Source organism: Tursiops truncatus, chromosome 5 (assembly GCF_011762595.2).
Source record: "Tursiops truncatus isolate mTurTru1 chromosome 5, mTurTru1.mat.Y, whole genome shotgun sequence".
NCBI lineage: Eukaryota > Metazoa > Chordata > Mammalia > Artiodactyla > Delphinidae > Tursiops > Tursiops truncatus.
In genome coordinates, this window is record NC_047038.1 from 121,343,161 (window position 1) to 121,371,092 (window position 27,932).

Here is a 27,932-nt window from a genome sequence, read left to right on the forward strand (position 1 = left end):
GCGTTTAATGTTATCCCAGAAGTCTCTGACAGTGTCCTCAATTCTTTCCATTCTTTTTTCATTATTGTGTCCTGCAGTAGTTATTTCCACTATTTTATCTTCCTCGTCACTTACCTGTTCTTCTGCCATTGATTCCTTCTAGGGAATTTTTAACTTTATTTTGTTATTCGTCACTGTTTGCTCTTTAGTTCTTCTAGGTCCTTGTTAAACGTTTCTTGTATTTTGTCCATCCTATTTCCAAGATTTTGGATTATGTTTACATTATTCTGAAATCTTTTTCAGGTAGACTACCTATTTCCTCTTCATTTGTTTGATCGGGTGGGTTTTTGACTATCTTCTGTGTGTTTGTCTTTTCATTTTGCTTAACTTACTGTGTTTGGGGTCTCCTTTTGGCATGCTGCAGGTTTGTAGTTCCCGTTGTTTTTGCTATCTGCCCCCAGTGGCTAAGGTTGGTTCAGTGTGCTGTGTAGGCTTCCCAGTGGAGGGGACTAGTGCCTGTGTTCTGGTGGATGAGGCTACACTTGTCTTTCTGGTGGGCAGGTCCACATTTGGTGGTGTGTTCTGGGGTGTCTGTGACCGTACCATGATTTTAGGCAGCCTCTCTGCTAATGGGTGGGGTTGCGTTCCTGTCTTCCTAGTTGTTTGACATAGGGTGTCCAGCACTGGACCTTGCTGGCTGTTGAGTGGAGCTGGGTCCTAGCATTAAGATGGAGATCTCTGCGAGATTTTCACCATTTGATATTACGTGGAGCTCGGAAGTCTCTGGTGGACCAATGTCCTGTGGTGGAGCAATGTCAGCTCTCCCACCTCAGAGGCACAGGCCTGAAGCCTGGCCGGAGCACCAAGACCCTGTCATCCAAACGGCTCAGAATAAAAGGGAGAAAAAAAGAAAGAAAAAATAAAATAAAATTATTAAAATAAAAATTACTAAAAATTAAAAAAAAATTTTAAATAAAAAAAAGAAAGAAGCAACTAAACCAAAAAACAATCCACCAATGATAACAAGTGCTAAAAAGTATACTAAAAAAATAAAGCGGACAGAACCCTAGGCCAAATGGTAAAAGCAAAGCTATACAGACAAAAATCACACACGGAAGTATATACATACACACTCAGAAAAAGAGAAAAAGGAAAAAAAATATATCTTTGCTCCCAAAGTCCACTGCCTCAATTTGGGATGATTTGTTGTCTATTCAGGTATTCCACAGATGCAGGGTACATTCAGTTGATTGTTGAGATTTAATCCGCTGCTTCTGAGGCTGCTAGGAGAGATTTCCCTTTCTCTGTTTGCACAGCTCCTGCAGTTCAGCTTTGGATTTGGCCCCGCCTCTACGTGTCAGTCACCTGAGGGCGTCTGTTCTTCGTTCAGACAGGATGGGGTTAAAGTAGCAGCTGATTAAGTGGCTCTGGCTCACTCAGGCCGGGGGGAGGGAAGGGTATGGAATAAAGGGCACCTGTGGCTGCATAGGCCAGCGTGACGTTGCACCAACCTGAAGTATGCCGTGTGTTCTCCCGAAGAAGTTGTCCCTGGGTCACGGGACCATGGCAGTGGCGGGCTGCACAGGCTCCCGGGAGGGAAGGTGTGGATTGTGACCTGGGCTTTCACACAGGCTTCTTGATGGCTTCAGCAGCAGCCTTAGTGTTTCATGCTTGTCTTTCGGGTCTGCGCTGATAGCCATGGGCCGCACCCATCTCTGGAGCTCGTTTGGGTGGAGCTCTTAATCCCCTCTCCTCACACACCACGAAACAAAGAGGCAAGAAGTCGTCTCTTGCCTATTCAGCAGTTCCAGACTTTCTCCTGGACTCCCTCCCGGCTAGCTGTGGTGCACTAGCTCACTTCAGGCTGTATTCACGCAGTTAATTCCAGTCCTCTCCCTGGGATCTGACCTCCGAAGCCCGAGCCTCAGCTCCTAGCCCCCACCGGCCCCGGTGGGTGAGCAGACAAGCCTCTTAGGTTGGTGAGTGCTGGCCGGCACCGATCCTCCATGGGGGAATCTCTTTGCTTTGCCCGCTGCATCCCTGTTGCTGTGCTCTCTTCCGTGGCTCTGAAGCTTATCCCCTTCGCCACCCACAGTCTGTGCCTGCAAAGGGACTTCCTGGTGTGTGGAAACCTTTCCTCCTTCAGAGCTCCCTCCCAGAGGAGCAGGTCCCATCTCTATGCTTTTGTGTCTGTTTTTCCTTTTGCCCTACCCACGTATGTGGGCAGATTCTTGCATTTTGGAAGGTGTGAGTTCTTCTGCCAGCTTTCAGTAGGTGTTCTGTAGGGGTTTGTCCACATGTAGATGTCTTTCTGATGTATTTGTGGGGAGGAAGGTGATCTCCACGTCTTACTCTTACGGCACGATATACTTAAAGTGATGAAAGGGAAGAATCTGCAACAAAGATTATGCTACCTGGCAAGGATCTCATTCACATTTGATTGAGAAATCAAAAGCTTTACAGGCAAGCAAAAGCTAAGAGAATTCAGAACCACCTAAGCACCTCTACAAGAAATGCTAAAGGAGCTTCTCTAAGTGGGAAACAGAAGGGAAGAAATGGACCTACAAAAACAAACCCTAAACAATTAAGAAAATGGTAAGAGGAACATACATATCGATAATTACCTTAAATGTGAATAGATTAAATATTCCAACCAAAAGACACAGGCTCGCTGAATGGATACAAAAACAAGACCCAAATATATCCTGCCTACAAGAGACCCACTTCGGACCTAGGGACACACAGAGACTGAAAGTGCGGGGATGGAAAAAGATATTCCATGCAAATGGAAATCAAAACAAAGCTGGAGTAGCAATACTCATATCGGATAAAATAGACTTTAAAATAGAGAATGTTACAAGAGACAAGTAAGGACACTACATAATGATCAAGGGATCAATCCAAGGAGAGATAACAAATACAAATCTATATGCACCCAACACAGGAGCACCTCAATACATAATGCAAATGCTAACAGCTATAAAAGAGGAAATTGACCGTAACACAATAATAATGGGGGACTTTAACACCTCACTTACACCAATGTACAAACCACCCAGACATATATTTAATAAAGAAACACAAGCTTTAAATGACACAATAGACCAGATAGATTTAATTGATATTTATAGGACATTCCATCTGAAAACACCATATTACACATTCTTCTCAAGTGCACATGGAACACTCCCCAGCACAGATCACATTTTGGTTCACAAATCAAGCCTTGGTAAATTTAAGACAACTGAAATCATATCAAGCATCTTTTCCGACCACAATGCTATGAGATTAGAAATCAATAACAGGGAAAGAAAAACAAACATATGGAGGATAACCAATACGTTATTTAATAACCAAGAGAGCACTGAAAAAATCAAACAGGAAATCAAAAAATACTAGATATAAATGACAATAGAAACACAATGATCCAAAACCTATGGGATGCAGCAAAATCAGTTCTAAGAGGAAGTTTATAGCAATACAATCCTACCTCAGGAAACAAGAACAATCTCAAATAAAAAATCTAAGCTTACACCCAAAGGAACTCCAGAAAGAAGGACAAACAAAACCCAAAGTTAGCAGAAGGAAAGAAATCATAAAGATCAGAGCAGAAATAAATGAAATAGAAACAAAGAAAACAATAGCAAAGATCAATAAAACTAAAAGCTGGTTCTTTGAGAAGATAAACAAAATTGATAAACCTTTAGCCAGACTCATCAAGAAAAAAGAGGGAGGGTCAAATCAATAAAATTAGAAATGTAAAATGAGAAGTTATAGCAGACACCGCAGAAATATAAAGCATCATAAGAGACTACTACAAGCAACTCCATGCCAATAAAATGAACAACCCGGAAGAAAGGGACAAATTGTTAGAAAGGTATAACATTCCAAGACTGAACCAGGAAGAGATAGAAAATATGAACAGGCCAATCACAAGTAATGAAATTGAAACTATGATTAAAAGTCTTCCAACAAACAGAAGTCCAGGACCAGATGGCTTCACAGGTGAATTTTATCAAACATTTAGAGAAAAGCTAACACCCATCCTTTTCAAACTCTTCCAAGAAAATGCAGAGGAAGGAACACTTCCAAAGTCATTCTATGAGGCCACCATCACCCTGGTACCAAAACCAGACAAAGATGTCACAGAGAAAGAAAACCACAGGCCACTATCACTGATGAACATAGATGCAAAAATCCTCACCAAAATACTAGCAAACAGAATCCAGCAACACATTAAAAGGATCATACACCATGATCAAGTGGAATTTATCCCAGGGATGCAAGGATTCTTCAATATACGCAAATGAATGAATGTGATACACCATATTAACCAACTGAAGAATAAAAACCATATGATCATCTCAATAGATGCAGGAAAACCTTTTGACAAGATTCATTACCCATTTATGATAAAAACTCTCCAGCAAGTGGGCATAGAGGGAACCTACCTCAACATAATGAAGGTCAAAGGCCCACAGCAAACATCATTCCCAATGGTGAAAACTGAAAGCATTTCCTTTAAGATCAGGAAGAAGACAAGGATGTCCACTCTTATTCGACATAGTTTGGAAGTTCTAGCCACGCCAGAGAAAATAAATATATAAAAGGAATACAAATTGGAAAAGAAGAAGTAAAACTGTCACTGTTTGCAGGTTACATAATACTGTATATAGAGAATCCGAAAGATGCCACCAGAAAACTACTAGAGCTAATCAATAAATCTCATAAAGTTGCAGGATACAAAATTAAGGCACAGAGATCTCTTGCATTCCTATACACTAACAACAAAAGATCAGAAAGAGAAGTTAAGGAAACAATCCCATTCACTACTGTAACAATAAGAATAAAATACCTAGAAATAAACCTACCTAAGGTGGTAAAAGACCTGCACTCAGAAAACTGTAAGACACTGATGAAAGAAATCAAAGATGACACAAACAGATGTACCATGCTCTTGGATTGGAAGAATCAATACTGTGCAAATGACTACACTACCCAAAGCAATCTACAGATTCAATGCAATCCCTATCAAATTACCAGTGGCATTTTCTACAGAAGTAGAACAAAAAAATCCTAAACTTTGTATGGAGACACAAAAGATCCCAAATAGCCAAAGGAATCTTGAGTGGAAAAAATGGATCTGGAGGAATCAGACTCTCTCACTTCAGACTATACTACAAAGCTACAGTAATCAAGACAATCTGGTACTGGCACAAAAACAGAAATATAGATCAATGGAACAGGATAGAAAGTCCAGAGATAAATCCATGCACCTATGGTCAACTAATCTACAACAAAGGAGGCAAGGATATACAATGGAGAAAAGACAGTCTCCTTAATAAGTGGTGCCAGAAAACTGGACAGCTACACGTAAAACAATGAAATTAGAACACTGCCTAACACTATAGACAAAAATAAACTCAAAATGGATTAAAGACCTAAATGTTAGACTGGACAGTATAAAACTCTTAGAGGAAATCATAGGAAGAACACTCTTTGACATAAATCACAGCAAGATCTTTTTGACCCACCACTGAGAGTAATGGAAATAAAACCAAGAATAAACAAATGGGACCTAATGAAACTTGAAAGCTTTTGCACAGCAAAGGAAACTATCAACAAGATGAAAAGACAACTATCAGAATGAGAGAAAATATTTGCAAACAAATCAATGGACAAAGGATTAATCTCCAAAATATACAAACAGCTCATGCAGCTCAATACTGAAATAACAACTCAATCAAAAAATGGGAAGAAGACCTAAACAGACATTTCTCCAAAGAAGACATACAGATGGCCAAGAGCCACATGAAAAGCTGCTCAAGATCACTAATTATTAGAGAAATGCAAATCAAAACTACAATGAGGTATCACCTCACACCAGTTAGAATGGACATCATCAGAAAATGTACCATCAACAAATGCTGGAGAGGGTGTGGAGAAAAGGGAACCCTCTTGCACTGCTGGTGGGAATGTAAATTGATACAGCCACTATGGAGAACAGTATGGAGATTCCTTAAAAATATATATATATAATATTATCATATGTCCCAGTAATCCCACTACTGGACATATACCCAGAGAAAACCATAATTCAAAAAGACACATGCACCCCAATGTTCACTGCAGCACTATTTACAATATCTAGGTCATGGAAGCAACCTAAATGTCCATCGACAGACGAATGGATAAAGAAAATGTGGTACATATATACAATGGAATATTACTCAGCCATAAAAAGGAACGAAATTGGGTCATTTATAGAGACGTGGATGGATCTAGAGACTGTCATACAGAGTGAAGCAAGTCAGAAAGAGGAAAACAAATATTGTATATTAACGCATATATGTGGAATGTATAAAAATGATACAGATGAACCAGTCTGCAAGGCAGAAATAGAGATACATATGTAGAGAACAAACGTATGGACACCAAGCGGGGAAAGCTGAGGGGGAGGCGATGAATTGGGAGATTGGGATTAACATATATCCACTAATATTTATAAAACAGATAACTAAGACGAACCTGCTGTATAAAAATATAAATAAATGTACAATGAAAAAAATAAAAAAACCACAAAGGATCCAGACTCAGTATGTCATATGGTTCCTTTGGCTTTTAACATGAATTTTTTGTTCAGTGTAATAAATTCTTTCACAAAAGGAACTGTGTAAAGTATCAATATAATTAACAATATATTGTGGGATTTCTAACATGTAAAAACAACATACATGACAATAATAGCACAACGAATGGGAAGAAGGAATTGGAATTATATAGTTGTAAGGTTATTAAACTATATGTGACATAATACAGTATTTGATGGTAAATTGTGATTAAGTTAAAGATGTATGTATGGGCAACCACTAAAGAATTAAAAAGAGGTATAAGAAGTCAATCATGAAGACAAATGACAGAAATTAATATTGCCCAATTTATCCAAGGAAACTGACACATTCAATTATAGAATAGGTACTTATTAATATTAACTTAGCCTTTATGTCAGACAGTGTGGATATCAACAGGAATATAAGAAGCCTCTTCTTTTATAAAGTTTCTATTTCAGTGAGAAAGACAGAATAGTAAACAATAAAAGCTTCAATACAGTTTTTTACAGCATGTTATGGAAGCACAGATAAGAGAATATATACATGTTCGGGAGGAACAGATGGAGAAAAAAGGAGAAAGGAAGTTTATATAAAACTTCACAGAAATTAAGTGTTCATGATAAACGTAAGTGTAGTCACCTAAGACCTGTAAATTATGAATCCATAATAATAGGTATATTTATACAGTAAAATTACAGTTTTCTCTAGCTCACCTGTAATCTAAGTTAATCACTATTTAAAAGGAGTAATAGTTCCTTAAACTACTGATTAATGGCATAAATTACATGCTCAGTTTAATCAAGGTATTTTAAGACCTGGGGCCAAATTAGCATTAATTCCCTGCATTTATTTATCAAAATGTTTTGGGGGCACATATGGTGTTTCACATACTGAGCTAGGTTTGGGGAATACAAAGCTAACTAATTCATAGTTAAGGAGAGAAAAGTATGAAGGAAAATATTTATGCAGTAAACAGTTAAGTTTTCAGAGTACAGTGCAAGCACAAATAAAGAAGTTTTACCTAGAAGGGTTAGAAAAAGATTCATTGTCATGTTTCTCAGAATGTTTTTCAAGTCCTTACTGGCATTTATTAAGTGTATACAAAGAAAAAAAAAAAACCCAACTGTGTACTTTTTCCCTTAGATTCTGATTCATCCCCTTCCTTATTAACTCTATCAAGGAAAAATTTATGTAAAATAAACTATTGAACACATAGATTTAAAACATATAATTGATGAGTTCTGACAGTTTTGCACATCCTAGAAACTACCAACACAATCAAAATACAAAACATTTTATCACAATCAAAAGATTCTTCATGTCCCCTTGCAGGCCTTCTTTCCCTCCACTTCTGTCCCCAGACAACCACTATTTTCTGTCATTCTAGATTAGTTTGAATAAATACATTCATATAATGTGTATTCTTTTATGTCTAGCTTCTTTAACTCAGCCTAATGATTTTGAGATTTATTCATAGTGTCAGGTATGTAAGTGGTTTATTCTTCTTTATTACTGAGTAGTATTCCATTGTATGTCACAAATTTTTTTTTTAATCTGTTCACCTAAATGTATAAGACATTTGGGATGTTTCTAGTTTGGGGCTATTGTGAATACAGCTGCAGTGAATGCTGATGTACAAGTTTTTGGTTAAATATCTAGAAATGAAATAGCTGGTTCTTATGGTAGGAGTACGTTTATGAGTATATGGTTATTGAGCACTATTACAGTTAAAAGAATGTGGTGTGCCATTGAAAAATTGTATTTAAAGAGTTCTCAAATACAGTAAAAATGGAAAATTCTTAAAAGAAAGGACAATGCATGTATTCCTGAGCATAAGAGGTACTTAAATAAATGCACACCAAATTGAAGTGAAACCTTAGCTTCATATCTAAGCAAGCATAGGGCTTCTGCTCCACAATCAACTTGGCCACTAGAGAAAGGCATCAGCCTCATTCTACTAAACTGAGTTTAACTTTAATGTGTAACTTTTCTAACTAATTTTACAATAAGTAATCATCTAAGTTACAAAATGAACAAAATTCAGGGCTAAAAGAAAGGTTGATTAAAAAATAAAATTCTAGAAATGAGTGCTAAGAAACTGTCATAACGATTCAGAATTGTGAAGAGGAAAAAGACAACTAGACCTCCACGTAAGAATGATACAATTGATTCCATGCTCAGAAATCATTAAATATTTCACCTGGTGGCTTTGTTGTTAGTCAATTTTAGCATCAAATTATTTTTTTAAAATTTTGCCTGATTTTCATTCACTTATGGCATCATGAAATATATGCCAATCTGAAAAATAATTTGGTATATCTTCTTTTCGTTCTTTTCTTTATCATGGGACACTACATAATATTGATCTGGTCTAATAAAGATTAGCTAATACAAACAACATATATTAAATACTTAACTGACCCATACTACAGTATGTGGAAGAGAGAGGAAAAAAACAACCATCACCTGGTGTTCACTCAAATGACAAGCTGTCCAAAGGAAAGAACCTGTTTCTGTTCTTTTAAAAATAAATTTATTTATTTATTTATTTATTTTTGGCTGTGTTAGGTCTTCGTTGTTGTGCGCTGGCTTTCTCTAGTTGCAGTGAGCGGAGGCTACTCTTCGTTGCAGTGCGCGGGCTTCTCATTGTGGTGTCTTCTCTTGTTGTGGAGCATGGGCTCTAGGTGCACAGGCTCAGTAGTTGTGGTGCACGGGCTTAGTTGCTCTGTGGCATGTGGGATCTATCCGGACCAGGGCTCGAACCCGTGTCCTCTGCATAGGCAGGCGGATTCTTAACCACTGTGCCGCCAGGGAAGTCCCCTGTTTCTGTTCTTGTGTCTTATCACTGCTTATTTTAAGGTTTTTCAGGTCACTCAGGAAATTTTTTTGCTGCTTATTTGTTACATTATTATGGTTTTTCTACTTTAAATCCCAATTTATTTCATTTAGAGCACAGTATGAGGAAAAATTTTAGGTTAGAGAACTACTAAATAGAAAAGCTCACTTTGTTAAGCCAACAAATTAGAGAAATTTAAAAGGGTGTATCAATCAGTAAAACTGAATTTAAAATATTAAAATTATGTAAGATGTGTATAAATTCCTTTCTATTATTTTTCATCCCAGGAAAGGAAGAATTATTCAGGATATTTAGTAAGGACAGTATAATTCTAATTTTTATTATCTATATACCTTGTGTGCAGAGGAAATTGTACAAAGCAATAGGTATTTGTCTGAAAACTTGAAGGGTTTACCAATGTTTGTCTAGCTGGTTTATTGAGAATTGTAAAACCCTCAGATTATTAACCGGATTTCCTTAGTTTTTACTAAGAATCCTGATCAAATTTAAATGTTCATCATTTCCCAATGAATAAAAAGGAAAGTCAATATTTCATACATTCTTCTACATTTAGAAAAAATAAGAAGAATAAAGGATCAAATGTGTGCATGCTTATATACACATATACATTCTTACATAAAGTTTTAAAATTTGGAGAAATGTGAAAAGCTTCTCCGTCATCACTTGGTTCTGCTCTATCTTCTTTCAAATTAGGTAGTTTACTTTTTTGACTTAAAACAGATTAAACAAAATATTGATTTAAGATTAGCTTCTAGCAAAATTCTTACAACATATTCCTATATCTGCAATTCTAAGAGCTGAACTATTAATAATGAAACATAAAGGTATTTGATGACATATTTATGTATTTATGAAAGTGATAATTTCTTCAATTATAGTACTTTGAGAAAATGATCAAGAGACATGAATTTTAGTTCAACACTATGGCCAGTTTAGCTGTTGATCCTGAGAAGTCATGTGAACTCTCAGGCCTCAGTTTCCTTATCTGTAAAATATGGCAGGGTTGGATTAGATGACTTCTAAAAGTCCCTTCTTTTAAAAAATTTCATGAATTCTATGTGGCTTTATACCCTTAAGCTTGCTCCTTGAATCCACATATTCTATCCAAGTAACATCTGAATATTTTGCTAAACAAGAGAGATTTAAACTTTTTGAATGTTTATCCCCAAAGTGTGTACGAATATAAAGATATAGAAATTGACCACTTGCCATTTCCTTTTGTATCTCTCTATTGAGAATCTCAGATTTATTACTGCCACCAACAAAATAAAACGAAACAAAAACAAGCAGCAATAACAATACTCAGAAAAACATAACAAAATAACCTCTGTTCTTTCCTTTATCGGTAAACTACCCCATCCTCTGGTCGAGCCCCAAATCTAAGAATCACTCTTGATTTCTCCTTTACCCTTATTCCTGATTCATCCACCACTCTAAGTATTTCTCAAATTCTTCTGATGGCCTTCCTCTTCACTACCACAAACCTAATCCAAGTCACCATTATCTCTTGCCTGGACTGCTACAAATCTTATAATTGGTCTCCACACTTCCTTTCCATACTCTTCCATTCTTCTCAACCCACTTTTCATGCAGCTCCAAGAGTGATGTTTTAAAAGTCTATGCCAGATCCCCTTTGACAGCTTCTCATTACTCTGGGATGGCCCACAAGGCTATGATCTAGGTCTTATTTATTTCTTCCACTTTATTATCCAACACTCTCCCTGTCTACTGCATCTCATATACCTTGGTTTCTTTCCTGTGCTTTGACCAAACTAAGTTCTGTCCTCAATTGGCGCTTTGCAATTGCTATACTTCTCTAAGGAATATTCTTCCCCTTCTCTTTAAATAGCTACTTTATTCTCATTTTTTCAGACTTCAGCTCAGATAAAAACAGAACTTTCTTCACCTTCAGATACTCTCCATTATATCATCTTGTTTATTTCCTTGATACCAATGATCACAACCTGTAAATATCTTCTTTTTGTAGTGTTTACTTGTTTATTATCTATCTCCTCCTGTGCAATACCCACAAAGGGACTTCTCGCTCTTATTTTCAATGATTCCCAACACCTGGCACAATGCCCTGAACACAGCAGGCTCAATCAATATTTATTGATTAAAGTATTTGGTGCATATATATACATGAAATAATACAAAGGCACAGAATGAGAATTTCCTGGGATTTACTCATCATCATTACTGGAAAAAAACACTCAAATCATATGACCCATGGTGTATGTACTGACACTTTCTATAAGGAGGAACATAAATACATACCTTCAATGACATAAAGTCATGTTTCTAGTTCTAATCTCACTTAGTAGAGATAGTTTTTTTCCCTATGTCATATAGAAGGCTGATTAAAAAAGAAGAGTTTACAGGTTAAATCTCTGTTAGCTATTTTACTATGATGGCATGTCTCTTTTGATTTGCAATCTTCAGCATCATACGACTAGATTCAAACTAAACATTTTGTAAATGACAAAGCAGTATCCCCCAATGTAAAAATTCTAGCCTTTGAATCTACATGGTGTAAATGAACTTTCATAATAAATAAATCATTACTGTATGTGAGCAATATCCTCAAAGGTGGGGGGAGGACAATTATTTTTGGTGCTGAAAAGAAGGTCTTCATACCCAAAAAAGTTGGTAGCCTAAAAAAACTAATTTTATTTGTTATGGGTGCATGAAAAAGAAAAAATAAGTTGGCAGTCATGATGTAAATCATTAGGAGTAGTATCATATTTTTGTAAGTCAGACATATTTTCTATTCTGATATACAAGATTATAAAGGATTTTTGTACTCTTCTTAAATATATTGTCTCTTAATTTTGCCTAGCGCTATTTTATTTTTTAGGAGCAGTGTACTGGTAAATAGACATACCTGCCTTGCTTTTCAAGATCAAGTCAAAACATACTTATGAAATCTACTAGGGAAGAAAACTAACTTCTGATGCTTACATTTTCCCCTATAATTTTGTCAAAATAGGTAATTTCTACTATGTACCTTAGACATATTCAAATATGTTTTAAGCATTCAAATGAAAAATTTAAACCCATCAACATCTTTTCTGAAATTCAAAAGAACAACTTATTCATGATCCAGGTGCAGGTAAAATGCATGAAAGACTGGATATAAAAGCAAAAGCTATAAATGTTACACCAGTGAAATTACAAAAATGAGTCATGAAGAAAAAAAACATCATGACCGTTAAATACCCGTATATGAAAAGGAAACATAAAGCTTGCAATTTGGTGGCACAGTATTATATTCAGGTTTAAAATTTGCCTTTATTTAATGTAGGATAATTTCAAATATTTATATATTTACATTTATAATGCAGGATCAGGAGAGGAAAGCACCAGTTCCACAGATGCAGCTTAAAATTAGGTCATAGCACGGCATCTGATGGACAGCTTTGGCATGCCTACTGATATCAGTATTAATTTATATAGACCAATAGATTTCTCACATCAGTCAAAATTGTTGACAACTCTAATTTTTTAAAAAAGCCTTTATATAATAATAGAGCATCCGTAAGTCACACTGCATTTGCTAAAGAAATCACCGAAGTTACTCTGTTTACCAGGCTTTTATATTTCTACATTACAGTAAGTCCCCTATACATGAACAAGCTCTGTTCTGAGAGTGCATTCATAGGTCCAATTTGTTCGTAAGTCCAAGAAAGTTAGTCTAGGTACCCAACTAACACAATCGAATATACAGTACTGTACTGTAATAGGTTTATAATACTTTTCACACAAATAATACATAGAAAACAAACACACAAAAATTAAAGAAAACATTTTTAATCTTACAGTACAGTACCTTGAAAAGTACGGTAATACAGTACAACAGCTGGCCTACAGGGGTTGACATCAAGTGAACAGGCAAGAAGAGTTACTGACTGGAGGAGGGAGGGAGGTGGGAGATGGTAGAGCTGAAGGATCGTCAGCAATAGGAGACGGAAAGCAAGCTGCAGTTTCACTCACACCTGATGTTGATGAAATGCAAGTTCGCATCTTTGAAAGTTTGCAGCTTGAAGGTTCATATGTAGGGGACTTACTGTATCAGCAAAAGACTGAATATCTGTATTTTATAAACAATTTATTAATTAAACTCAGTTATTTCATAAAATTACCTTAAACGACTTCTGAACAGCATTCAGGCAACAATGTAAATAATTTACTGCTCCAATTTATTAGTCTAATTGCTCAAGATCAAAATTAAATTTTATTCCAACTATTTTAAATGAGACGCTTTTGTATCAAACTATTTCATACTTTAAAAAAACTACCCTAGACGATGTATACGTATTTGCATGTGTGCTCACGTGTATGTAGTAATGATTTAGAATTTAACTTAAACTGATAACAGCACAGTTTCTCAAAAGGTACATTATTCCACTCAGCAAGAAGAATGTGAATTATTCACCTTTAAATAGTATTTATCTTTTATATTCCTTCCCAACCAAGGGAAAGACTCCCAATACGCAGTAGGGATAACTTTGATTAAAAATAGAGAAAGTTTTCAGTACTTTAGCTTGGTTACAAAGAAGAAAAATAGAAAAATTAAAACAGAACACAATTAAGAGCAGAGGATACTATGTATTGACAGGGCTTCAATAAGCAGACTAGACATTTTATGTTTAATGTGTCTATACATAGACTTTATCTTTAACAGGTGAAATTAGGATAGCAAAGGTCTGGGAAAAAAACAGATTTCAACAGCATAAACAAACAAAAAATCTTACTTTTGCAGAGCTTCATAATTAGACTTTCCCTACCCTTTTTAAGACGTTCCCTACCCTTTTTAAATCAGGAAAGGGAAATTCCAAATGCCATTTAGGCTTTGACGCAGAGGAGAGGAGAGAATCTGGTATCCAAGGGACACACACAAAAAAATTTAATTTGGCAACCATATATGACTTCTTATTGAGTTCAAAAAAAGAAAAAATCATCTAATACTTTTGCCATGTACAATGCTCCCTCACATGTTGTCTCTACTTTCCTATCTATTAAAATTGATCACAACTACCTGTAAACTATTAGTCCATCTCTTTAACAAGGCATTAGCTTTTTTATAACATGGTACATGGGAACTAATCAAGTACTGGAAAAAAGCAGCTAAATATATAATGTGTTCTTTGCCATACAAGTTTTGTGAAGGTAAAAATTTATAGACTGTTAGATTTTTAAATACCATTTTAATAAACAAAAGGTATTTGAATGTAATATGAAGCACAAAAATGGAAAAATCATAGTTCCTCAAAGTATAAACTATCTGAAGGGTTACTAAATATTTAACATTGCTTAAACCTAGTACAGTACTTTGCAAGAACCAACCAAATTAATGACAATCAATCCAATCTCACTTCAAAATTCAATTTCATTCTCTCCGCCCCAGTCAGTATTTACCGTATAATACCTGGGTCTACTATAATGGCTTTTTGATATCTCTACCTCACTTCTCCTCTCCTTCCAATACAAATTGGACCCTTCTATGGAACTGAAAATACCAATTTCAAGTTTTCTTCCAGTGGCTTTTTCCTGTCCACACATTCCAGCACAAAAACAACTCCTTAGCCTATATACATTGTAAGTGCACAACACAAATCGATAAATGAATGCAAAATCAAGATCTCTACCTACAGTAAACCTTCACTACCATTTGGTTACCTAAAAATCATATCCTTATGACTGCTTATAATACGCCTCACAGCCCCAACTCTGATCCCTTCCCCACACCAAAGCTTCTTACCGTCACTTTGCAACTGACTTCTATTTAATAATGAGCTTGACTTGTACTTTACTGGGAAGATGGAGGCCATGCCAGAAGCACTCTTTTGACTGCTCTCTGTACTACTGTAAATTGTTTTTTTATAGTTTCACCTATGTTGTTATTTTTCTCTAAGGAAGAATGTCCCTTCCCATTCTAACACCAAAGATTTCATTTCTTCTTTTTTCATCTATGATCTTTGCCCATCAATCATTTACTCCAGGAAATTTACTCTGTCCTTGTCCATAGGGTCCTAGCCCAACAAATGAGTTCCTGTTTCCACTACTCTAATTACTCTCACAATGCTGCCCTTCCCACAAACCGCTTCTGTCTCTTCTTTTCTCATTCAATTTCTAGAAAGTTAATACCCTCTTTTCATTTCCTCATTACTCACCATAGCCCTTGAAATTCTATTTCTTTCTCCACAAGACTCGACTAAGAGATTTTTTTAAAACATGAATGTCTGTTAATCAAATGACAAAATTCAGTATTTTTCTTGGCAGTACCTGACAGTGTTTATCACCCAACTCTTTGGAATCCATGACAAGAAAATCGTTTTCCTCGAATCTTTCAGTGCTTCTTCATAAGCTCCTTCCTTTCTTCTATACTCAAAATGTGGCTGTTTTCCTCACGCTTTCCTTTAAACATTTCCTTTAAACATTTCCATGGGTCAACCATCACTTTTAAGTGCGTGAATCTCAAAGCTCTGTCACCTGAATGTGACAACAGCACCTCAAATTCAACATGCCTCCAAACACATCCACCTGGTTGAGATCTATTTCTGTTGTTGATATTATCCAGATTTGAATTTTGGACTCATGGACTCCTTTCTCTTACCTGATACTTTCTTGGATTCTTATACACACACACACACACACACACACACACACACACACACACACACACACCCTCTCTTCCTTTCTATTCTCTCTTTTATTCTTCAAGCTTGAAAAGAAACAATAACCTTCTAACTGGTTATTTTTCATCTAGTCTACTGTCCAATGGTTTTTAAGTATGAATGTGTATTAGAATCATCTAGGGTGTGGCCAAGAAAATGTATTTTGAAAAAGCCCGCTAAGTGTTTCAGATACATACTTCTTGTTAAGGGCAACTGCCTATCTTATAATGTACATCTCTTTCAAATTAACTTTTTCTATGGGATCGATCTGCACATTTAACTCTTGCTCAAATACCTCCAATGACTCCCCACTGTACTAGCCTTTTTCCAATATGGGTTCCAGACATATCTCTCTACTGTATTATCTACCTTTTAAAATGCTTTTCTGTGCTCCTGAATAATCTCCTAATCCTTTCTCCACATGTCCAGATACTATGCAGATTGACTGCTTCCTCCTCTATTAACACCACTGGGAGGGCTCAAACACAAATGAGCTCCCTCCTAGGTCTCTATTGTGTATCCTCTTACAGCACCATCACTGTGTCCTATTTTACTCACATGTTTCATTACCTTGAATGCACTATTAACTCTTTAAACAAAGGAGACACACTTGAACAATTAAACAGAAGTGATTACCAGCAAAACCATTTTCCCCCTCACATTATTTGCGTTGGGTTTTCCAGAACAAAGGTAAATTATAAACTACTTACAGGCTGATCCTGACTCACCAGAAATCTCACCTGAAGTAGAGGCTTGTGGCCCAACACAGAAATCCTCCCGAGACTAGGAGTGCTAATGCCTAATCTATCCCTACAGGATGCATAGAAGGCAGAACCTACTGATTACCTGTTCTGATCAAGGTCCCAAAAGTATGAACTGTCTCTCCCTAAATTTTATTTTAGGGCTGTTAATTTTTTTGTTGATTTTTTTCCCTTAAAGTCAAATTTGGAAGGAGAAAAAATTAGAGGCAATTTTGTCCTCCACTTTAATTATATAAATCCAATAAAAAGAAAATTACTGTTGTAGGTCATACTTTAATGTTTATATGTACGTGTATATGTATATAAGTTTGTAATTATGTTATATACATTTCTTCTTCCCACTCCCTCAAGTAGGGCTGATAGAAACAAGGTCATTTCCCACAGATTATATGTATGCCTCTTAGAAATGTGGAGTTTTTTAAAGGTGTAATTTTGAAATAATTAGAGACTCACAAAAAGTTGCAAAAAAAAAAAAAATTAGTACAGACAGGTCCTATGCACCCTCCAACCAGCTTGCTCCAAGGGTAACATTTACATAACTCTAATACAATATACCAACCAGGAAAGTGACAATCTACGGACCTTGTTTAGATTTCATCAGTTTTTATATGCATTTGCATATGTGTGTGGGCATGTATAGTTCAAAGCAGTTTTATCATGTGTATAGATTCATGTAACTGTGGTAGTTTTAAATATTCACTATCGTGTAAATCAAATTTTATCAAATCGGTAACAGGCTTAAAAATAAAAGATAATTATATTTTTTGGTCTCAGAAAATAGAACTTGGATACATTACACAACACAGAAATTGAGCAGGTATAACGAATGCAAAGTAGAACTGTATTTTGGTTTAAAATAAACTAGGAAATATATTCAAGTCAAAACTTCTTGAAAATTTTAAGTTGTATGCTTGAATCAAGTTCAACTACCAAAAAACAACACATTTGGGCTATATTGTCCAAATAGAACTACGTTTGCTAAAGTACTCCGTATTATTTCTTGGATTCTGTTAAAGATGTGGTATAAGAAACAATCATATGGAGACTATTTGAGCAATTTTTTAGAACCGTTATTGAAGATACTGTCTAATGCAAACCAATATCTTTTGCAGATTTTAAGAGGAATGTATACAGAATCATCTAAGAAGCTAATGATATCCTGATGATAAATCTCGGCTAGAATTTGTCTCAACAGTTTTTTGTTTAACTGAAGAGCTACAAAATTTCTCCTTAGCATAAAATAAAAATTACATAGCATATCAAGTTTTTCACCTTGGCAACTGAGATGCTCAAATTAAATTAGTGCTCATTATGGTAAGTATATTATCCCTGACTCTTACTAGATTTATCTTTGCCTCTCCTTATATGGATTCTGTCCTTTATACTTTAAAAAAGTATATCCTGAGTACATTAGTGTATGCATTGCATTATGTCACAGCATACTTTTTAGAAACAATAATGTTATAGAATGAATGTTTGTGTCTCCCTAAAATTCATATGTTGATATTCTAACCCCTGATGTTATGACATTAGAAGGTAATTAGGTCATGCAGGTAGAACCCTCAATGAAGAGACAGGAGAGCTTGCTTCCTCTAGCTCTCCTCTCTCTGTGAAGATACAATAAGAAGGCTGTGGGCAAACAAGGAGTGTCCTCACCAGATACTGAATCTACTACTGCTTTGATCTGGGGTGGATTTCCCAGCCTCCGAAACTGTGAGAAATAAATGTTGGTTGTTTAAGCCACTCAGTCTATGGTATTTTAATATAGCAGCCCAAACTGAGTAAGACAAATGATCATACATAAATGCTACCTATTTCCTTTGCCTAGCAGTTCATAATTTATATTGTACATCTATATATAACCTTATTTAATCCATACAACAGTCCACTTTTCCAATGAGGAAACTAAAATTCAGAAAGATTAAATGATAATTTAGTAAATGGTAGATCTGGAAATCTTATCAATCTGTAATATTTGCCTTCCAGAGAGCTTACTAAAATTTTACTTATTTATAATTTTATTAATTTAAAAATAAACTATATTTTATAAGCAATGCACCATTTGCTTAATTTCTAAAAAATGGCTCCAAATACTACTCCCATCACCCATTTATTTTCATTCTGATCAAAAACCACATATTAAGTGTGTACTCTGTAATTGTCCATAAGTTGTGTTCCTTTGTGCATTTTATTTTCTCCACCATATTAAAAGCTCTTTAATGGCAGGAACCTTTTATAGAGCTTATGATAGGGTTACAAAACAACATCTATTTCCAACTACTATATATGTAGGAAATCTTTACAAGAGAGGATTTTCATGTGATAATAGCCATATTTACGGTCTCTAAAAGCAGTTGCATACAGTTGTTTATTCTTATATACATGATGTACTCTGATAATAAATTTATTAAAAATTACAACAGATTAGTAAAAGCTGAAGAATCTTATTTTTATACTTATTGGTTGATAATTCTATTCTACTCTAAAATTGAATACTAAAAGAAGTAGGACAAATCTACAGACCTGCAAACTCTTTAATAACATAATCAAACACTTAACCTAATTTATATCACTGAAACAAACATTTTAAATGTAAGATATAAATAGTTCTGTGTTTAATATAACTGCTGCAAACATATTCTGACTACTTAGGAAATTTCAAAGCATGTCTGTATTACTCTTATCTAACCAACTTACATTATGAAATATTACAGAATTATTGCTAATTCTTTTTCAGCGTTTGCAGTCAGAATAATAAATTTTTTCTTCATCCCTTACATTAAAAGTAGTGTAGCACAGTTAGAATCACTAATATATAAATAGGTCCATGCATGTACTTGGGCATCCTTTCATTTTTACACTTCTTGAAGTCATTGAAATAAACAATATTTAGTTTACCTCATAAACAATGGCTTTGCCAAGCCTGATTACCACCTCATTTTGGTAGATTTATTTCTTCATTAGTGAGCAAGAATTCAATTTCCTTTATATCATGTAAGACAGCATGTCATACAAGCTTCTTAAGTGCGCATCTTTCTAATAATAGGACTAATTACATAATCAAAAGCACTAATTTCATTTCTGTAAAGAGGTATATTTGTTTAATTTTAATTAATTTTAATTTTATATTATTCTTTCTCTGGTATACAAAAAGGCACAAATATTTAATTTCACGCAATCATTTTCTTTTAGCCTCTACTAAATGACTTGACCAGTATTTCTGATATCAATTATTTCCTGACCTCAAGCAGTACCATCTACAAACAGAGAAAGCTCAGTCTCCAGTCACCAATTTATCCCTACGAATTATAAACATGGGGGGGGGGATTTAACATGAAGCTCTTTGATACTATAAGACCATTTAATTATATAAGCAATTTTAAATGTGCAGTTATATAAACAAAACTAATCATTAAAAGAAGAGAATACCACAAAAATGGCCAGGTAAGGAGAAAAAGGGGCTCATTTTTTTCCATATCACCTTTGAGAGAAATGTGTAATTAAACAGGCCAAATGTATGCACTGCTGAGATGTAATACTACATTATCTAAAATCATATCTCCTAGCATATCCCATCACAGCTTTGCTGACTTCTTTCCAAATTGAAATATAATTTTTCTCTCTTCTTTGATCTAAAAGATGTCAAACTTCTTATAAAAAGAATTATTTTGGAGAAGTTAAAGGGCAAAGAGTTAAAACGTTGCTTATATCAGAAGTCTGGATACTTCGAAAAAGAAATCCATAAATGCCTTGGCAGCTCTCTGGAAGCACAGAAAAAAGACCAGGCATTTTAAATGAAAACTGTTCCCACTCGCTGATGCTTTCATCTCTATATGCAAGAGAGAGACTGGGTGGGATTCAAAAAGTTCATCAGCAACAAAGCCCCATCCTGTCCCATTTAGCAGTTATATCAGTCTATTACCTGATGTTAGGATATATAAGACCGTTTCCTTCCATTAGGAAGAGTTCCATAAAATGGGCACTGTCAAAGCTGGGAAATCTGAAATCTGACCTACTTTTTTCAAAAGATTTCCATGAATTTCGTGGTAAGTGTAATTCTTTCTACAGTTAGAGCTCTCCTTTCAAAAAGAACTGTTAACTGACATATGCTGGCAAATTGCCTTACGTTTTAAGTATCAAAATAAAAATCTATAAAATATGCACAAATTTCTCACATATTTATCTCTAATACTGAATTCCCATGCTACTTTATGTATACGTTGACTTTACTATCTGTTGTAAGCCCAATAAAATTCTGAATAAACCCACTCTAAAAAATTATTCATTTGGAATACATTTATAAAACAAGAATAAACTGATTAGTCCTATGGGTAAGTTTGATAAAATACAAATGTGAATTTTAAAACACATGTTATCTGTAAGAAGAAGATTCCTTGTATGTACAAGGCTGTCATTTGTAGTTTTCTGTTCTCCGTTTAGGAATGAAGCATTACATTCTTAAGAGGGAAGAAGGTTAATTAATTAATTAAAATAGAAGTTATTCAATACTTTTTAAAGAGAGAAATCTAATTTCTGGGTTCTTTCAAACTCCTGCTTGTCATAATATGTCACTGCATTTCAAGTAAATTAAAAAATCAACCACACAGCATCACATTTATAGACTTTGATATCATTCTTGTAATTAAAATAAAGGCGCTGTACTCTTCCTACAACTATTCTGGAGAAATCACTCATAAACTGACATAGATTTAATTTCAAATAAAAGGATAAGAAAGCATACAGTATTATGGAAATTATATGCTTAAGACAGCATGGCACAATGAATACATTTTTACCACATGATTTACAGTAATAAATCACTTCTTATATTTATTCATTTTTAAGATTACTAACTTCATTTTCCTTAAACAAGGTTTAAATGTATAAAAAGTCTGTATTCAGTATGCTTAATTTTCTATTTAACTATAATTTTCATTGAATTGAATGAGAATAAAGTGGTTATAAATATTCACAAATAAATGAAACAAAAAATTAACTTCATAGCCTAAAGCATATCCACAGACTTTATACTGTATACCTCATAAGAACAGAGTAAATGGATATGATAAACAGCATAATAATGGACTTCAGTTTCATCAAAATGATACTTATTAAGCAGACATTTATTACACTAACTTCAAGGTTCTTTAGCATATACAGGAAATAAAATTACTCTGTGCCCATAAAAATCATAGCAAGATGAGACAATAGATCACTATGGGTATTTCTTCCATTGTGCCAATATTAAGTGAAACTCTAGGACAGAAGTACTCAAAACAGATAATTCCTATGATGTTCAAACAATGCATAATTCAAGAATATCTAAACTGAACAAAGATTAAAGAATACTTTTGATAGCCTTAAATTCTAGTAATAAACACAGAAGATAAGAATAAAAAGAGTAATGATTATACTCTCCAAATACTTGCCATCAATCTTTGCCTATTACTCTGCAGGGGTCTATTAAATATACATTGTTAAAATTAATCATATAAAATACACATTCATTCTTGAAAGCTAACGTTAGAAGCTATAGTGTTTAATAAAAATCCTAAATATGAAAATGCAAGTTATAAACATAGAGCACTAGGATTTTATAAACAAAGCTAATACCCTAGGATAGCAAGAATTAGAATGAAGGCACGGATAGGTAAATTTATAAGCAGCATTAGGGACTGAAATTCTCCAATTAAAATTCACATTAAAAGACATCCCGTGTCCTCAGATATAATATATAATATTCCAGAAAAAGGAAAGAATAAATGAGGCTAGTCTTACCACCACTGCTACAGAGAAGTTATAACTGAAAGCTGTAGTTTCAATCTTTTTTTCTGCTTCTTTCTTTTATTATAAATAAATATGTTTATGACTTTATTTTGTCTGGTTTATATGCACAAATCACTTTTTGAAACACTGTGTATTATAAAAGAGCTATCTATGATTTTTGTACATAAACTCAATGGGGAAAATAAACAATAAAAGTTATCCTAGTTGTATAAATAGAACTAAATTCTTAGGAGACTTTAAAGGTGAATGTTAAAAAATGTGTTTTTGTCTCAGAAATCTCAGGAAAATCAGGATAAGCCTAATTAAACTGAATATACTCAAGATTTTTTTCTGTATTTTGTTTGCATATACGTGGGAAGGAAAAGTAGAAAATGTAAAAATTTTGCAATATCTATACCCATACCCAAGTTCTTGCTTTCTCTTTGCCTAGTAGAACAGTATATTATATAAAGTGGTGAGGATGACAATGACGTTATGACAAATAGGAATGGAATCAATGCAAGATGCAATAGGCCAATCTAGCTCTTGAGAAGATAATGGTTTTTATGAATGGCTTTACTGAATTGCAAGTAATTAAAAATGTATTTGGACAGACTCAGAAACTAAAAAATGTGTTCAGAAGTATTCTCATGCAGAGATGGTACTTCAATAAAACCTAATTGAAAAGATATATTTTTTTCCTAAAATTAAAAGCTCCAATTCTTAGAAAATGACTAATTTTCCTCTGAAAATATCATTTGTGATATGAGAAAAAGAATTCATTTTAGATAAGTCTTAGATAAAAGAATACTATGGCCCGAATTTCCATCGATTCAGCTACATAAGCAGAGCTAAGTCATACTGGCTCACATTAATGTCTTAGTCTAGAAAAGACAGTGCTAACATTAAAAGCAGAATTATTATGAAAATCGTAATTCTTAAACAAAAGTTTATAAGTGTACCATTGCTATTTCAACACTTACGGCTATCGTAACATATGTTTCCTAGAGCCCTGCCAGTTTGAAGCAGCACTTCCTGGTCTTTGCTATTTAGCAGCTGCACCAGTGGTGAAATTAATCCTGCATCCACACATGGAATTCGCATAAATTCTGAAAAGAAGAACATATTTAATTAAAAATATAAAGATTCTCAATTACATAAAAAACCTCCCTTAATAAAATAAATATCTAATATGAAAATGTTTAAGATGGCTTACTATCTGAAGAGTACATTTCTGTCTAAAAGTATCATTACAACCCTACTAAATACTTCATGAAATAAGTACACAAAAATGAGTGGGGTCATATTTTTCTTTGCTGATAGTCTCTACCATAAACCAAAAGAATTTTTCATTAACTTTCATTATACCTAATTTATCACTATCTTCTTATACCTGGATGTTATAAGAGGAGGAAGGGGGAGGGGGGAGGGGGGGAGGAGTTGGAGGAGGGGAATAAGATGTAAAGGTTTTGTTTGCTTTCACACATTTTCAACTTCAGTTATCAGCACTGTAGACACATAACAGTACCTCGTTTCAGAAATTTGTTGTTGTTGTTGTTATTATTATTATTAGACACTCTGAGAGTACAATTCTAAAAAGGAAGAAATATTCAGATACTTCCTCTTTTACTTATTTTTCCTTTGCCTCAAATCCATCTTAAATCTGTTATATAGGGGAACACTTTATTTAAAAGATATCAAAATCTTTTACTGCAATTTATGGTCATAGCTATGCTCCCACGTTAAACTTGCCCCTGGAACTTCTTACTAATACTCTGGATTTTGAACATCAGCACATAGTCAGGTACGCTAATTTTTAGAGAGTTCCTTTTGTATGTACAAATTTAACCATAATTATATTTTATAATTAATCCAAATCTAACAAGTATATGCTAACACTTCTCTTCTATTATTATATAACGTGCACAGCAGAGTGACGATGAACAGATCAACTTCCAATTTCTTTTTTTCTCCGGTTCACACAATCTTCTTTCATTGTCAAGTTTCTAACCAGAAGAAATATAAGGCTAGTTAATATCTCTGTTGGGTCATGTTGCATTTCTGAAGATATTTATTTAAAAAGAAAGACTCTAATCCACTTTCTCAGCCAGTCACTTAAAAAAGAAACAATGTGACGATTAAGCAGTAAACAACCATTTAAATGGATCCCATTTATTTTAACCAGTAGGGATTAGTGGCATGCCCTTAACAAGCCTCTGATTAAAAGTATAAATGCTATAAATTATGTCTTTAAAACATAGTTGTCATCTACTAGAGTGTAACTAGAAGCAACATCTAGCAGCAGAGTTATCATGCAACTGTGACCAAGTATTATAAGGATTGATACTATTAAGTAATAAGATCATATAGGAATGGCAAGCCATTTCAAAAAAAAAATCTATTCAAAATTTCTCAATCTATGTTATGTGTGTGTGCTCATTCTTAAGAAAAAAAGTTTTAAGATAAAAATTGATTTCTGGAAACTATACTGTGTTTCTAATGAAGTTAAAAATAAATTACTTGATCTTAAAAATCAAGCTGCTTTGCATCTAAGAAGATTTAGATAGTGGTTGCTCTAAGTTAACAAACAATATCTGAAGGGGTTTCATTTTCAAACTAGATCTGCTTCAGGAGTTCTTTGTTGTCCCAAGGTGATCCCTATCTATTCAGAGCAGTTCAAATCTTCTTGAAGTACACTAAATACTCCAGACCACTAGGAATCTCTGAACATTTATGACCAGCTCAACTCCAGAGCACAGCATAATGATTATAAATTACAATAGCTTAGATGTACATACAAACAATAGATGGTCAGTTTTCATTAACAACCAAAAAATGATTTACCAATACTGGAATTTGGAAAGATATTTTGAGCACCTCTAAACAAATGAAAAAATTTCATGGCAATTCTTTCTGGTAACACACATATGAACAAGTTGTTTTACTGGGCTAAAAACATACTTTACAATGCCACCTGCCACAGTGATTCCACAATGTATAAAATTGTGTAAAACTGAAGCCAGAATTTTAAAGTTTCTTTTTTTAAAGTATAATATATGCAACTTACTAAAATAAAAGAACTAAAAATAATATCAAACTTTGACAAACTGAGGCATACTAATGGTATTACATTTAGCATGGCCTCCCCTTTTGCTTAAAAACTGCTTTAAGAAGTCAGTGTTTTTCTCAAATTGACTAAACTAAAATCATACACAAATATTTCTGCTACAAAATAATTCTTCCAAAGAATCCCCTCTCACTGGATATAAACCATATATAATGGGACGGCTATTTTATAATCTATGCTTTGCTATCATTACATGGAAACCTAAGAAATAAATGTTTCTCATGAAGATGAATTCAGAAACCAGTATGTATTCCGACTACACTGTTGCAGTCAAGTGCCAACGTCAGTAGGTCAGACTAAAAAGAAAAAAACAGTGAGTTTATCTGGATATAACACAAACCAATGTATACACTGAAAAAGGGTAAGCTCTCCTGTGACAATGAAGACGAATGACTCAGTGGCAGCTCAAGAATCCTGTAACCAAAGCAATAAATGATACAGGTACAGGACTAGCAGTGCTGTTCTTTAATTCTACTCTGAAGGAATGGAATAGCAAATGGGAAACGTACGAATAGAATGACTATAATGATAGTCATTTTAAACAACATTTCATTACGTGAAAAAAGTCAAAGAAAAAAAATAGAAAGAAAGTAAAAAGGTCTAATCTACAAAATTAAAACATAAATTAATAAAACATACTGACAGGTAGGGTGTAAAACTGAAGATGTTCCCAGCAGAAAAGTTCTTGAGGAAAACCTCACCATTTTTGGCTATTTCTGCTATGATGTTAGCTACTTTGGCTGTGCAGGAAGACTGTGGAACCAACAGACTTGCAAACAGTTGAAGTATTCCACTTCCTTGGATTTTTTCACTTGTTTCCATATCTGAAAGAGATACATACAAAGAGCTTCAGTGAACATCTTCAACACTAACACTGACAACTTCATCTACAATAAATTCTTTCTTTAAGAATTTTCACCATCCGTAATAGAAACAGTTCATCATTTATCAAAATGTGTATATTTATATAAAATTACCTTCAGTTCCACAAGCTGCTTTTACGTTCAGTTTTTATCTATGCAAAACACTTTCTAATACAATCTTTTCTAAATCTACAGATTATAAAGGAATCCTTTCTGAATATACCATTTGCATACCAAATTTACTTCTCAATGTTATTTCCAACACTGTCTATTCAGAGTAGGAATGCTTTACTTTCTACTTCCCTTCTGAATTCTCTAACAGTGTGTTATTAATACATGTGAATTCTATGATTACCTATAATGCTACAGCAATTAAAAAAAGTAAGTGGCAACTAAATGTGCTAAAAACTCATCTCATATCATTTTATATGCAGTGATAGAAGAGACTATTCAGTTCCATATGATTACTATGTTTCTCACACAACTTATTCAAACCACCACTAATGAGAAAGGGAAATAGTCAACAGCAGTAAGGCCTGGTATTTAGAACTCTATATGGTGATATAGAAATTCAAGAAGACCTACTTCTTTCCTTTTCTTTCCATCTTTGTTAAAATACAAATAAAGAGCCTTTGTATGAAATCAAGCTGCTTCATGTAAAAAGCATGACCTATTAAAATAAAAAACAGGAACACCTGGAATGATGATGGAAATAAAGACAAGCTCAAGGAAACAAAATTTAAAATCACTATTTGGCTCTTAACAACGAAGAGGAATGGCATTGTTTAAAAACAGGGAGCTCTAAGGCTCATTAAGACATTCTATTTAAATTTATTTCCATGTGTAGCTCCTCTATATCCTTTACATCCTTTGGTTATACAAACAAACAAGAGAACTCTAAAGATTTCTTGTTAAGTAAATGGCAGCTGCTCTGATCAACAGAGAGTAGGGAATCATTTTTAATAATTTGAGAAAGTCTACAAAAAATTATCTATTTCTTTATAGTAAGCGCTGATTAGGGCTTCCTTGGTGGCGCAGTGGTTGAGAGTCCGCCTGCTGATGCAGGGGACGCGGGTTCGTGCCCCAGTCTGGGAAGATCCCACATGCCGCGGAGTGGCTGGGCCCGTGAGCCATGGCCGCTGAGCCTGCGCGTCCGGAGCCTGTGCTCCGCAACGGGAGAAGCCACAACAGTGAGAGGCCCGCGTACCGCAACAAAACACAATCTCTTCATATAGTAAGCGCTGATTGTTTAGCTCAGTGTTTTTCAAACTGTGGGTCCCAATCCATTAAG

The 27,932-nt window shown here is 34.5% G+C and overlaps 1 protein-coding gene across 8 annotated transcripts in view; it reads right to left on the reverse strand.

The window, feature by feature from the left end:
• The window catches only part of RAP1GDS1 (Rap1 GTPase-GDP dissociation stimulator 1), a 155,985-nt gene that overhangs the window by 71,854 nt on the left and 56,199 nt on the right, over window positions 1-27,932 (reverse strand). For 6 of the 8 annotated variants that reach the window (XR_012332173.1, XM_019926439.3, XM_019926441.3 and 3 more), the window contains exons 3-4: window positions 26,480-26,602; window positions 23,635-23,760 (exon numbers count right to left, since the gene is read on the reverse strand). Coding sequence is in view for 7 of the 8 variants with exons in the window: in XM_019926439.3 (XP_019781998.1) it covers window positions 23,635-23,760; window positions 26,480-26,602 (249 nt within the window). In the remaining variant the exon portion in view is untranslated. Of the gene's footprint in view, window positions 1-23,634; window positions 23,761-26,417; window positions 26,603-27,932 lie in introns of those variants that run through there. The other 2 variants (XM_019926443.3, XM_073805576.1) reach the window with 2 other exon arrangements.